Raw genomic sequence first — 14945 nt, 5'->3', positions numbered from 1 at the left:
TATGTGACCAGAACCAGCAAGGAGGTATTTGCAGAAATGTGAAATGAAGGAGAAACTGTGTGGCTGAAGGATTTCATTCCAGTGTGAGCCCTTCCTGGGAGGCAGCACTTCTGGCTGATGTCAAAGGCAGGATGCTGAACAAATCCAACCTGCTATGCCAGTTTTCCTCCACATCCTTTCATTTACAGTCCAAATGACCTGGATTTTTGAAGGCCAGTACACACTAAAATGGACACCAGGATATTAGAGCAGGGTTCTGTAGATTTCTGGGCCAGTGGCACACACAGAGAAAGCAGGACAACTGCCAGTACCACAACAGAGAGAGCATCAATATATGCTTCAACCAAAGCTGAAGAACATTTGTAACATTGCTGCAAGTTATTTTATTCCCTTTTATTTAAAAAAAGGGGGAAAAAAAGAAAAACCCAGCTTTTCCCCCATCTTAAGATGATCTGCTGCTGCTGTTCATTCTATGTTTGGGGTGTCACACAAAGAACTTAAAGAACGTAACTTAGGGTTAGAAGGGATATTGGGAAGGAATTGCTCCCTGTGAGGCTGGTGAGGCCCTGGCACAGGTTGCCCGGAGCAGCTGTGGCTGCCCCATGCCTGGAAGTGTCCAAGGCCAGGTTTGTGGAAGGTGTCCCTGCTCATAGCAGGGGGTGGAAGGAGATGGGATTTAAGGTCCCCTCCAACCCAAAGTCTGTGATTTTTATGGAGATCAGTCAAATGCTGAGGCAAAGGGGAGCTGCAGATGTGTACAGTCATCCCCTCAGTGACATCCAAGCGTGTCATACTCCCTTGAATTCTTCCTCTCTAAGAAGAAGCTTTCAACCTTTTGGAGCTGGGTTGAGAGTTTTGCTAATACTTGGAAATGACAAAATGCTTATGTCTAACCAGGTTCCTTTTCTCATCTTAGGGGTGGATGCACAAGGCTGGAGAAATCAAAAGTTCAATACAATTGTATTCAATTTCTCTGTGCTCTCCTACAGAAAACTATATGGGACAAAGGTCTAATTGATCATGGTTTTACTGTTTGTATATGAAATGCAAACCCATTGATCTCTCCTTTAAAAGCACATTTATTCCTACCTGACAAAGCTATTCTCTGTACCTGCATGTGAACCAGTCACCCTCTTATGAAAGGGCAAAATTCAGCCTTTATAACAAGAACTCATTATTAGTGACCTCCCAATGCAGCCTAAACCTTCCCCACTCTCTGTACAGTTTAACCAAGGAAATACAGTACAACTGTGTGAGTGCAACACTAAATCTGGTGCAGGATTAGCTGGGATAAACCAGCAATGTTTGTAAGATTGCCTGGGGGTGACTGGGCTGTCCCTCAGCTCAGGGAGCAGCACAGGTGTGCCAGCTGCAAGGGACAAAAGTTTTCCAATGTAATCAGCTGCAGCTTGTCAGACCAGCTTCAGAGAGACAAGCCATGGAGGCTGGGCTGTCATCACGTCCCAGGATAGCTGTGAAGTCACCAGAATGGAGCAGCAGAGCAGAAGCTCCTGCTTGAAGGGGCAGCTTCACCTTTTGTGGCAATGAATCCGTATGTGCTCAGCAACTGGCCACACACATCCTTGAGCACCACTTACCTCCACAGAAACAGCACAAACACTGGAACAAATTGCCTCTTCCCAAGTATCTCAAGCAATTGTTCTGACTGAGGACAATTATTTAGTTCAGGGTGTAGAATCTCGTGAAACTCAATCTAAAACCTTGGCTATTGCTGCTGTTGTCCTTAAGCAGAAACACAATGGCTTTGCAGTGTGACATGTTTATTACAGGCTGTTTTCATGGTCTTCAGTATCAGCTGAAATAAAAGTGAGGTGCTGGCACTGCTGATCCTCCTGCTCACATGAAAACCCAGCAATGCCCTGTTTGCTCACCAGAGCAGGGCACTGCTCCAGCTCACTCAGAGAGAGCCCTGAGGTGGCACCTCAAGGACACCGAGGCTCTGCCTCCCAAGGGAGTCCAGGACACTGCAGTTACAGGAGTTCTGCCTGGAATTGCCTTCCTGCTTCTTCCTGGCTCCTTTACCAATAATCAGCCTCTACAACTTCACACACACTGTGAACAAACTGCTTCCTTACTGCCTTACAAAACAACAGTGGAAGCATCAGTTTCACTCCTTAGCAAGTGCTGTACATCATGCACGAGAACACTGCCACTTTCTGATAATACTATAAACATGGACTAATATAAACCAAAATTAGAGAAAAGCTATAACTTACTCACCAAGAGCTATCTGAGCAATGCTTTTGGACTCTTATTACATTAATCTGTTTTATGATCAATTTTGGTTTTATTCTCTAACCATAACACCAGCATTAAACAGAGAAAACTTTGCATTTGAATTATGTGAAGAAGAGTATTTAAATTCAGTACAGCAATTTGCAAATTAATAAAAATTATAGCCTTTAAAAACACTATTTAGCATGACAAATATAAAAAATCTTTTCTTTCCTGCTCTCAGCAGAAGAGGGTCCCAAGGCCAGTTACAAGATGCAGGAGGCTGAGGTGTGGGAGGCATGTTTAGAGTGGTTCTGACTGCCTGAGAACCCATGGAAGACAGAACATACCTTTTCAAGTAGGTGGATACATAGGTAGTGGGTGCACCAGAGTGGGGAGCTTCGTTTCCCTTTGGCTCGTCCCTCCAGGGCTGCCGGGTGTAGGAGCCACTCCTCACCAGGTTCACAGCAGATTCCCTGCAGCAGCACAGAGCACAGGCTTGGCTTAGAAAAACCTCTGGAGTCTGCTTTTGGTTCCTTCACAGTTTCACAACACAGATCCTTCCCTTACACCTACGTGCTTCATTGTTCAGGTGACACAGCTCAGAGAAACACCTGCTCTGGCCTTAACATCAGCTCCTGCTCTTGCCAGCTCACTTAAGAACCACAGATGATGTAATGTTTTGCATAAAGAGGAACAAGATCCTTTTTAGTCAGAAAACTTGCAAATGAAATTCAGATTGTCCATAAAAGTAATTTAACATATTAAATAGTGTCATTTAATATTCTCACTGCTGTCTGTATCAAACAACAAGGTATAAATGGGCAGATATTGGAACTGCAGGGCAGCTTTTATTCTTCAAGTTATCCAGGCAAAGACAAAAGCAATTCAGCACAGCAAAGCCTTTCACAAAATCATTAGGCTTGGAAAAGTCCTCTAAGATCATTGAGTCCAACAATTAACCCAGCACTACCAGGTCAACCACAAAATCATGAAGCAGAAAACAACAAACAAAATATTTATAACATCTAAAGCTACTTGACAAGTTACCAAGAAATTCCTAGTAGTCCTGTTTACCCTGGTTATCTGAAAACAGGGCTCTTTCCCTAATGCTAATGCACACTCTGACAGTGTATCCTGCTCTCTGCTGGTGCTGGACAGGACCTGGAGCTTGCAATGCAGCACTAATCCATTCCCCTATCAGCAAGCAATTATTTCTCATTTCCAGTTGTCATGCCTAGACTGATGCTCTCTCAAGACACCTGTAGGTTCCAGAAAAGAAAACCCAAATGTTTTGAAAGGAAAGAGTATTAAGAAAAAATCTGTACTACACAGCATGCCTGGGCACCATCTGTTCCTGAAGGTCAGTACTGCTCAGCCAGTCCAACTCCACCCAGAAAAGGACACTGAGCTCCTGCAGCGGGATGTGCCACTCACAGCAACCTCTGCCAAAGCTTCTTGAGCTGATCAACAGACACAAACTGTCTGTAAAACTCTGGATCTCAGGGACTGCCTGAGAGTGAACAAGAACACAGTGGGGAGGTTCCAGCAAAAGATCAGCAAAGATTCTCAAGCTGTGTTGAAATTCTCTCAGGGTGTCATCTGCCACAGCTCCTGCCCAACAATTACAGCTCACGGCCACTGCTCTGCATGTACCTTTCCTCCTCTGTTGGGGAAGTAGCTGGAATTGAGGCTAAGGTCAAATTTTACTCCTTCTAGTACAAACTGAATCACAGAATGGCCAGGGTTGGAAGGGACCTTAAAGCTCATCCTGTCCTACTACCTGCCCAGGCAAGGACACCTTCCACCTGCCCAGGTTGCTCCAAGTCCCATCCAACCTGGCCTTAGACATTTAAAGGCTTGGGGCAGCCACAGCTGCTCTGGGTAACCTGTGGCAGGGCCTGCCTACCCTCACAGCCAAGAATTCCTCCCCATTATCCCATCTAACTCTGCCCTCTGGCAGTGGGAAGCCATTCCCCCATGTTCTGGCACTCCAGGACCTTGTCCAAAGTTCCTCTCCAGCTCTCTGGGAGCCCCTTTAGGCACTGGAAGGCCCCTGAAGAAGCTGCTAGTAGAGATCAGCTCCTCAAATACATCTGGAATTCCTGGACATACACACACCATTTACACCATGGTTAGGACCAGGGGCATTTACACACACTGACTGTAAAAACAGCCATGCAATGAAACAGTTCCTACATGGCAGAGTTCACAAGCTCAAGTGAATCTCAAGTGACAGAGGTGTGAACAAAGGGATTGAAGGTGACTGCTGAGCAAGTGACAACTACAAGTGCAGGTGGCAGCTACAAAATGAGGCACTTGCATATTAAAAGGAAAAAGGATCCATAAATCTGATTGCCTGGATGGAGCCTGTGCCTGTGTGAGTACAGGGTGGAGGAACCAGTCTGCTGATTCCTGCTCACCTAAATGAAAACCAACGTACCAGAACTTTTATAGACAGAGCTTGCTCTTGATGTTGTGAATTCCTGTGTACTTGAGACTGCTGAGAAAATATACAGAGCATGACTACAGAAAAATTATATTCCAGAAGTACTATTGACAGAAGGGAAGCTGAGCATTAACTTCAGCCAGTCTCACCTGTTTTCTTTTTCTTCTGTATCACTCGTACTGCTCAGTCTTCTGGGGACTATGGTGGCAAGATAACTCTTGTTGTCTCTGTCCTGGTGAAGCGAAAGAGGAACTTCAGCTACACATCTCTTACCCTTCCAGCACATTCAGTGGTAAATAAATTCATGTTCAAATTTCTTCAACTAAGAAAGCATTCTCCTACCAGCTGGTTTAAAGCAACTTCTTGCTTCTCTAATGTTGCTTAAAGCAACATGCCACAGCATAGGAATATCAGTTCTGAAAGGAATTTCCTGATGACCAATGAATAAAAGCATCTTCTAACTTAGAGAATAACTTGTCAATCACAGAATCAGAGAACTGGTTTGGGTTGGAAGGGATCTTTAGGCCACTAGACCAGAGCTCCACCCAAGGTGGCCCTGAATACCTCCAGGGAAGAGGCATCTCTACCCATGGGCAGAAAAGTTACAGTTACTGAATAGGTGGGATGGGATTTACAAATGCAGCTGGTGGATAGAGGAGGAATCCATATAAATGATGTAGAAGGAGACTCTCCACTGCAGGTATGTGCTGTTGTCTGGATTGGACATTTTCTGTTAAAGAACAGGCTGTGCCAGACTGGCAGCCCCTGTTCAGTGGCTGGTCCTAACTGAGTAGGAATTAGGCCAAAGGGACACCAAGCTCCAGTTCTGGAGAAACAACTGACAGGAGGAAAATATTTTTCAAAAGAAAAAGAAGGTAAGAATGAAAGAGACCCTTGTTTGCTATGGATACAAACCCCAGGAATAACTCAAAGGGAAAGGGGTTTACACCTGTGGGGTGAAGGGATACACTGAAATATCCTTGCTGAAAGCCAAACCTTTTCCTTGTTGTCCAAGAGTGCAGAAATCCGAGGGCTGGATGAGGAGCGATAGATGGAAGAAGTTTTATCCCTCTGTGCCTCACGAGTGGCAGTGACTTCACTCAGCATGTTGTGGCTGCCAGTCTTCCTCAGGCCCAGCCGCCACGACGAGGGCGACTCATCCTTCTGCTCATCGGACTTGCTGAGCCAACTGAACTGTGGAAGAGAAAATGGAACATTTGGAAAAAGGAAGAGCACTGCAAGGCACACTCTAAGTTCAGAAAGTGTTTCAAAAAGCTCCAGTTTTTGCTGGGCTAGACTTGTAAGGTAGAATGACTTATTTCCTACTTCACTTTAATTACAGGACAGAGCTCAAGGTGAACTCACAGGGATGTAAACTGCTGTAGTGCCTCATCCCCAAGGACAGAGGATGAAAGGAATCTTCTGTCACTGTGCAGGTCTCTGCCTACACAATGCCCTCCTCCAGCTTTGAGGAAAGAATATAAGGAACAATGAAGCCTTCATTATCACCCATTTAGGAAGGGGGAATTATTCAGTGAAGGCAGAATTCCAAAAACAAATACTCAGGTCTTACAGAACTAGCTGCAAATAAAGAAGCCACGGAGATCACCAGGGAGCTGTAGTCAACAACACTAAAGGAAGAAACTGAGGGAATCAGGATTGTTCAGCATGGAAAAGAGAAGGCAAAGACAGGATTTAGTTGCTCTGCTACCTGGGGGTGGGTTTGCAGAGGACATGGAACCAGACTTCTCTACAGTCTACCGTGAAAGGAGAACAGACAAGTTTCCACTTGGGAAATCCCAGCTGACATGGAGACGTAACTCCTGGCAGGATCAAAGTTGCACTGGGACAGAGAATAAGGGAGTAGAGCATCTCCATCCTCAGAGACCTTTTAATACTCAGCTGAGCTCAGGTAGGACAAAGCAACATGACATGAGCTTAATCCTGCTTTGAGCAGGACGTTGGACTTCAGCCTCACTAAGGCCTCTTCCATGGGCAGGTAACTGTGCACAGCACAGAATGGGCCTTTGTGCTTTTTGTTCCATGAGGCACTTCTGACCTGCATGTATTAGTCCTTAAATGTAGAACTGCTTCAATGTAGAACTGCTTCAATGTAGAACTGCTTCAATGTACAACTGCTTCAATGCATGACTTAAGCTAGAGTGATCAAGTCTGTCCAAAGGCTGCACACTGCCATTCAAGAATGGAGCCTGAGCATCACAAGAGATACTTGTACAGGGCTAAGCAGCAAGTTGTACAGGAAACAAAGCAAATAAATTATTAGGAATTTTTGGAAAAGTACAGAATACAAAACACACAACCACTGTGGCTGTGTTACTGCAGGGTACAATCACACCTTTGGTACCACACACAGCTCAGGTCCAGGGTTCAGCAGCAGATGACAAGAAGGGAAGAGTTCAGGGAAAGGCAGCAAGAACGAGTAGAGCAAGAGAGGTTTTGCATGAGGAGATATTCAGTGTATCTGTAGTCTCCAGGCTGAGATATGACCAAGGTACATGAAACCTTCAGTGGAACACAGAAGGGTGAGTAAGGAACAATTATTCCTTGGCCCTTCCCATAAAGGAATGAGGGACAGCAAACAAATCCAGTGTGTGGTTGGTTAATAGGACAGGGAGCTTTGTAGAGTTTTTAACTAAGCTGAAGGACTCTTTTTACCACTGGACATTAGAGAATCCCAGTCAAAATGTGACTGCATAAAGGAAAAGTCCAACAGGGGCTATTGAAGACCAAAAATAAACCAGGTTCAGCGAGTCCCTGAAATGCCAATTGCAGGACTGTGGGAGGGAATTCCTGCAAGACTGTGCTCTCTAGTAGCTTCTGATGGTCACTGTTGGGCAGGACACTGGGCAGACAAGGCTTTTGATCAAAGCTGATCTAAGCATTATTATACCATATTCTATGTGACACAAACATCTGACACTAATCAGAATAAATGGAGCTACTGGAGAGTTCTGCCCTCAGACTCACTGCCTGAAGACTGCCAAGCTGAAATTATCCCTCCAGTATTGGAGCAATGTTTTCAGCCCATGTCATTTCAATGCAGATGCAAAGGGTTAATCTGTACTCCACCATTTCCAGCACTGCCAGTCTACTGAGCTACACAGCCCTAACATTTTCATGTAGTTTTGATGCTTTCCTCAGAGAATGCTCAAAACCACAGCAAAAGCTGCCATCTGTAAATTCTGAACAACACAGGAACAGCACATACTAATAACTCCCCTAATAGAGGGCAACCCAATCTAAAGCCCAGTCTGTCAAAGAGACCTACAGAAAAATCAAACAGGTGAGAGAAGGCAAAGAAGCTGATCTTAAGTGACTGAGGTCAAATCAATAATTTCTCCACTCACAGGCCAGCTTCTATACCCTAACACCCTTATTCTGTGTTCAGCAGCTCAAAGGAGTGAGAGACCAAACCTGTGCAGCTGGGAAAAGGTTAACTGAAGTACTCACTCTTCCCAGCATCCTTCTCCCTCTAACAGTTCCCCTGCTAAGCCAGCCTGAGCTGAACAATGCCCAGAGGAGCTCTGTTTCATTTGATCTTGGTTACGCTCTGTTACATGTGAAAAATAGAAAATTGTGACTAAGCAAGAAACACTTCCCCCTGACAAGCACCGAGTGCTTCAGCCCTGGGCCAGGTTTCTGTGTTGTTTTCTCCATAGTCTGATGCAAAAAGAAAGCAGCAGCACACAACAGGAGTCCTGTGCAGAGCAGAGTCTCCTGGTGCCATCTAGCTGAGTGATCTGAGAGCTGGAGGATTCACATAAGATTTCAGTGACCACTTCACCTTTCAAAGCTTTCATAGCCCAGCTGGCCAGCCACATGCAAACTACCCTCTGCTTGCTGTGCAGTAACATCACACCACTCACTCACCTGGCTTTGCCAAGGCAGAGGCACTTAAATGATGGTGCTGAACTCAGCACTGGCACACAGGCAGAAATCAGCTCTGGTGACAGATCTGCTGAGAAGACATTGGCACCAGGCCCCTGAGAACTGACAGCACACAGAGCATGTGCTCTAGGCTGGCTTTCTTCACCACAATTGGCTTTGGAGGTCAGAGATTCAAGAGGAACCATATTGTCCCTACACTGCTGTTAATGCACATCTTTATCAGAATTTCATACTACCAAGCTTTTCTAAATTCAAGTCTTTAAGTGCTCTGAAGACTGGTTTCAGAGCATCCATCTCCCAGTAACACCTCCTGCTTCTGAGCACTCCTGGGGTCCCCACTGATCCACATTCACTTACTCTTCTGGCAGATGCAGTGAAGGAGTTGGGCTCAGGTGCTGGCTCAGTGATGCTGGGCCTGGATTCATGGCTCGAGTGGTTGGCAAAGGGCTCTTCCTTTCTCTCTACAATTTTAAACAAGAAGAGAAAACAAATGTTTCAGTATTGCACTTCTGAGGCCCTTCTTTACACAGCGTGGTCTGCTCTCCAGTTCAGTGCTGTGGGACCTCCCTGGATCACAGAGATGGCAGTGCCTTCTGCACTGGCAGTGTCAGGGCTTTCTGCAAGGAGCTTCCCACTTCCTAAAGAACAGGACGGACACATTTGCCAGGCAAAGCTTTTGTACTTGATCCTCACAGACAAGCAAAATCTTTGCAGAAAGCACCATAAAGAGGACACACAGGTTTTTTGTTTTTCACAATTTTGTTTCCTGTCTGGGAATTTGTTCCCTGGTAAATCTTGGGGTGAAAAGGGGCACATGCTGTTCCTGCTCCTGTACCACAAGTGTGGTTCAGCCCACAGCCCTGAGTGCCCAGTGCTGGGTTTCACTGCACAGTTCTCTGCACTTGCTTGTGCTGCTGGGCAGAATTTCTGGTCTTCTACAGAAAAATCCATTTTTTTACAGGAAGCCAGGACTGCTGCCCAACAAAAACCCTTACTTGGGCTCCAAGCAAGCTAAGCAACCCTTGTCCAAGCTCACAGCTGTTAGATAAGGCTCCCTGCTTGTTAGATAAGAGCACCTGTCCAGTATCACATTTATTTTTTGTATCTATGCACATGCTCAACAGAAGAACATTCAGCAGACATTACCAGGGGGAGAGTAAGCAGAAAGTGTGACTCAGGCAGTAGGTTCACTTGACAGGAGAGCACAGGCTAGAGATAGACTATTCATCATAAACCCAGGCACATGGAACCTGCCTGAGAAATGATGTACCCACACCAAACCAAAGCTTTCCTTATAGCTATGAGTGCTCACACAGTCATGGCTTGGAAAAAATACAGCAATTTTAAGCATAAGCACCCCAACAGTCCTAGCAAATAACCTATGTGCAGGGAATAAAAATCTGCTGTTACATATTTGGAGTTGTTTGGGATGGAGCATCTGGGAGGATGGCACCTTGGAGTGTCAAGATCAATCTTTCTGTAACAAATATTCTCAGTACTAGAAAAATAAGGTTTCAAAGGGCACAAAAACCAGAAAAAAGCAAGCCAAGAGAAACATTGCAAAATAACAGGAAGTTATCAGGATTGACAGAGCCTGAACTAAAGAGACAAAGACAGAATCAGGAATCTCCTGAGTTGAAAGGGACATACAAAGATCATCCAGTCTGACCCCCACCCTGCACAGACCCCCCAACAATCCCACCCTGGGCATCCCTGGCAGCGCTGCCCAAACACTCCTGGAGCTGTGGCAGCCTCGGGGCTGTGCCCATTCCCTGGGGAGCCTGGGCAGTGCCAGCACCCTCTGGGGGAAGAACCTTTCCTGATCTCCAGCCTGACCCTCCCCTGGCACAGCTCCAGCTGCTCCTGTGGGTCTGCAGAAGAAAGAATTCCCAGCCACTTTTCCCTCTGTGTGAAGCAGAAATTTCAGTTCTGGAGCAGAGCTTTCACCCAGCCTCCCTCACTCCTCCCTGCAGGCCCTGGGCATCCAAGTGCATGGAAATGCCCATTTTGTGCCAGCTGCTCTCTGCTGTGACTGAGGCTGTAAAACAGAGCACTGCAGGAAGGGAAGGTGGCAGCAGCTCTCCAGTCTGGGCTGGATGGGCACTGGGAGCCTGCTCTGGAAGTTTACAGCACACAGGACAGCTTTTAAGGTCAAGCCTAATTAGAAGGGCACAGGCTAAAGTGGTAATGACAGGTTGGGAAGGACTAACTGTGAGCAATGTGACTGGGACATTCTGGGACATCTTCTGTCATTGCAGAAGAGGGACAAGCAGAGGGACTCTGTGCTGGCAGGGCTGGCTTTGGGCAGGATCCCACATTTTATTCTACCAAAATTTCAGTAATGAACATTATGAATTCCAGACAAGATAAACTGGAGAGGATTAGTTCAAAACAAATTTGCTAAGAGTAAAAATTTAGGTTTCTAATTCCTTTTCTGTAAGGGTTTTTGGATAAGGGTTTTTGTTTGATTGCTTTCTAAACAAAACCACATTAAAAGCTTCCTTGGCCTGATTTAATTCCCAATAATTACATATTGTAATAGTTCCCAGCACAGATAATCAGCACAGAATTTTACACTGATCTTTCTCTTGTTTACAAGAGGTCAATGCCAAATTAATTGTCTTCAAAATGAATAAGTGACATGAATGCTCTTAGTTTCCTTTGTCTGAAGAACAAAAATTTCTTACAGATTATAAGAAACATACTACTCTGAAGCCTTCCAACAATTTCACTGCTTCCCTCATCCAATTTCTTCCTCTCACAGTCTCTGCAAATTCAACAAATTAATTGCAACCTGAGACTCTTCAAAACACACCTCAAAATAAACTTGTGTGTTACACTGCCAGCTTCTACATGTCCTGCTTTATGCTCAGCTACCAAAGGGGTTGGAATTTTTAGGTTTAAAAAGACCACTCAGAATTTTTTTTTTTCATCTGGACTTTGAACACTTTAGAACAACAGCCATAATCTATGTGTCCAGCACTGCTCAGAATGATAAAGGTATGGGAATATTACAGAAAATGAAGAGGAATAAGGGAATAATAATCATGTGTTCATACCCCTGCCTCCTGTACAATGCAAGCATGTAAAATGCTGACCAGATAAACACAGAAGCACAGAATCCCAGATTGGTTTGAACCAAAAGGAACCTTAAAGCCCATCTCATTCCACCGACTGCCATGGCAAGGATACTTCCATCTATCCCAGGTTGCTCCATCCTGGCCTTGGCCACTTCCTGGTATGCAGGGGCAGCCACAGCTTCTCTGGGCACCCTGTGCCAGGGCCTCCCCACCCTCACAGGGAGGAATTTTTTCCTATTATCCTCTCTAAACCTACTCCCTGTCAGTTTGAAGCCATTCCCCTTTGTCCTGTCACTCCAGGCCCTTGTAAGCAGTCTCTCTTCATCTTCCTTGCAGGCTCCCTTCAGGTCCTGGGAGGTCACAATGAGGTCACCCCAAACTCCTCTTCTCCAGGCTGAGGAATCCCATTTCTCCCAGGATTTCCTCATAGCAGAGCTGCTCCATCCCTCTGATCCCCCTGGTGCCTCCTCTGGGCTGGCTCCAGCAGCTCCAGCTCCTTCCTGTGCTGGAAGCCCAGGGCTGGGGCAGCTCTGCAGGTGGGGTCTCACCTGAGCAGGGCACAGGGGCAGAATCCCCCCCTGCCTGCTGCCCCAGGAATACCATTGTCTGTCTTTGAAATCAGTAATACTGTGACATTTGTTATTTTTTTGTACCAAAATGAAAAATCCTACTTCTCTTTGGAGGCCTCCTATAATGTGGGCTGATGCTGTTACCTTCCAGAATCTTGCTTTAAAAAGAGTACCAAAGATGTGACCCTCACATCTGCAGCAAGTGAGAGCTGTGTCTCCATCCAGCTGAGCAAATCCAGACTCATTTTACCAGAGATTTCAGAAGTTCACAAGGTGAGGTTTCAATTCTGATGGAAATTTCTCAAAGGATCCAATAATCTTCCCAGGAAAGCAGAGTACAGGAAACAAAGCCTGCAGGTGAATCACTACCTGAATGCTTGTTGTCTCCCATTTCTATTAGCTTCAGTGGTTTAACATATACTCCTATAATGTGCTTTGCTCAGTGAATTAATGCAATAAAAAGATATGTTCTGGCTTTAAACAAAATTTAATGCTGAGTGCTGTAGAGCTTTCCTTGCTGAAGGATCTTAGGCTGCTCCTGACTCAGTTAAACCCCACACAGCTCCAGGTCTTAGAGGTGTGCAAACATTTGAGTTGTTTTGGTCAAACTGCCACCATGTTTACAAGGACTAGAAACACTGACACCCAGCTAGACAGGTATAATTTATATTATATAAATATGTATATAATCAGGGTAAACCCCTGATTTATGGAGAAAATATATGTGACCTATGCTGCATGTCTCTTTCTACCACTGACATGTCCACTAGACTTGCTTGATGTAAAAACCCCAAGATCATTTCCCTGTGTTCCTGCCATTCCCACCTAGCTGGGGCAGCAGAGCCCAGCCAGGATTTCCCACTCCTCTCACCCTGCCCCAACAGCAGGAACTGATACAATCCTAACACAGTGACAATTTCACTGGCACAGAAGCACAACAAAACTTTAAACTACACTTCTCCTCAGGACCTATTTCTTAGTATATTGGATATAGACCAAGCGAGTTGATGTTAAAAGTAGTTTAACCTTTCAACACATCATAGTCCAAGATCCATCTGTGTTTGTAGAATATTAAGTACAAATAAGTCTTGGCTTACTGTACAATTAAGTATCTGTATTTAAACTTTCTGTGCTGTACATATAGACTTTTGAAATTAATTAAGGTAGCCACAGAAATTATGGAAAAGGAATGGGAGTAAGATGCCAGCAGTATAATGCAATGCAAATGCTACTGTGACCCTGTGTACTTAATCCTTATTTTCCACTATCTTTTGCAATTATTATTCATCACAGCCTAGAAAACAGAAGTTCCTCACCTCTATAATCAGTCAGAGCAGCTTCAGTCCTTCATTTCAGACTGATCCAAACACAACAGGCTATTGCCCTCCTACACCTTCACCTGCTTCCCTACCCTCCTGAAGGATTCTTCTTGAACTGGGCCAACAAGAAAAACACCCTGTTTGAGAACAAGCTATGGACAATGTGTTATTTTCAATACATGTGAGCTGGAAGTAAGAATTAAAACAGGAGGATTAAATCTGAAGGATTTAAAAAAATAATTATCATGACCTGTGAGTCAGCATTTGAATCAGCTTTTTTAGCAGAGTAGCTCCAGGTTTCTCCAAATTCTGTACATATACACTGGAAGTAAAACTTTCAGCATGTCCTTAACAATTAATTATATAATTAGTTAACAATAACAACAACATTAATAGTGGTAATAGTTAGTTATTAAATCCAAGGCTGTACTAAGTCTTACCTGACTCCTTTTCAGCATCTGATTCTGAAACTTCATCTTCAGCTTCTTCCTCTTCAGAACTAGAACTGCTTGAGTCCTTGTTCTCTTCCTCAGTTTCCATGGACTTCAACGTGTCTTCCTCATAAAGAATCTTCTCTTTGCTGCAAAATAGGAAATTTTTAGGATTAGGCAAGCAAGTTGTACTTCACAGAAAGACATAGACATTATTTACTACATCCAGAACAAGCAAAGGATAAAATCCACCTACAGACTGAACACTCCAGCACTTCCATCATGGCCAATTTGCCACGGATTCCACTGCCAGTCTCACATTTTCTAATTCTGCAAGCATTTTTCCATCCACAAAATTGTGATCTCTCCTTTTCTAGTGCCACACAATGCAGCAGTTGGGCTGTTGGGCTTTGTGCAACAAAAAGGTGCAGTTCTCAGCCCAAAGATCTGATTGATCCTCAGTCAGAGCAGGAGCTGGAGAACCAAACACCAGCCCAAGCCCTTGTTCCCCTACTCACTGGGTATGTTAAGATACAACACAAACTGTATTTGACACAACTAAAACTGCACTTGAGAGTACTCAGATTAAAAAAAATGCATGAACTAAACAGCAGTGAATTGTTTTTGACCCAGCTGAGGCCAGCTGGCTGTGAGAGATGAAGCTGCTCTCCCATTACTTTCTGGGCAGTTTCTTTTCAGCTAAGAGGGAGATACTCACTTGGTGAAGAGTCTGTTTTGAGGCTTGCCATTCATGTCAGCTTCAATCAGCTTATTCCTTGTCTCCTTCTCACTTCGCAGCTGCTCAGAAGTGCAGGAAGATGGGAGAGAGAGAATGAGGACAGACATTAGCCAGCCCTGTCAGCAGAACCCAGCGAGCACCCAGCACAAGGTCAGCCCAGCCTTGTGACACCAAAACACTGCAGATTGGTGTGAGATGCCACTGGGACAGCAGC

The 14945-nt window shown here is 44.9% G+C and overlaps 1 protein-coding gene across 25 annotated transcripts in view; it reads right to left on the bottom strand.

Moving 5' to 3' along the window:
• PPP1R12B (protein phosphatase 1 regulatory subunit 12B) overlaps positions 1 to 14945 on the bottom strand; it is a 135392-nt gene that overhangs the window by 72022 nt on the left and 48425 nt on the right. For all 25 annotated transcript variants that reach the window (XR_011682798.1, XR_011682801.1, XR_011682800.1 and 22 more), the window contains exons 7-12: positions 14711 to 14790; positions 14002 to 14141; positions 8951 to 9054; positions 5681 to 5878; positions 4834 to 4916; positions 2586 to 2711 (exon numbers count right to left, since the gene is read on the bottom strand). Coding sequence is in view for 2 of the 25 variants with exons in the window: in XM_071449873.1 (XP_071305974.1) it covers positions 2586 to 2711; positions 4834 to 4916; positions 5681 to 5878; positions 8951 to 9054; positions 14002 to 14141; positions 14711 to 14790 (731 nt within the window). In the remaining 23 variants the exon portion in view is untranslated. The remainder of the gene's footprint in view (positions 1 to 2585; positions 2712 to 4833; positions 4917 to 5680; positions 5879 to 8950; positions 9055 to 14001; positions 14142 to 14710; positions 14791 to 14945) is intronic.

This window comes from Agelaius tricolor, unplaced genomic scaffold, assembly GCF_023055355.1.
Source record: "Agelaius tricolor isolate 1412-34295 unplaced genomic scaffold, bAgeTri1.0.p SCAF_30, whole genome shotgun sequence".
Lineage (NCBI taxonomy): Eukaryota > Metazoa > Chordata > Aves > Passeriformes > Icteridae > Agelaius > Agelaius tricolor.
The sequence above is the reverse complement of the archived record's forward strand: the minus strand, read 5'-3'. Positions and strand labels throughout refer to the sequence as shown.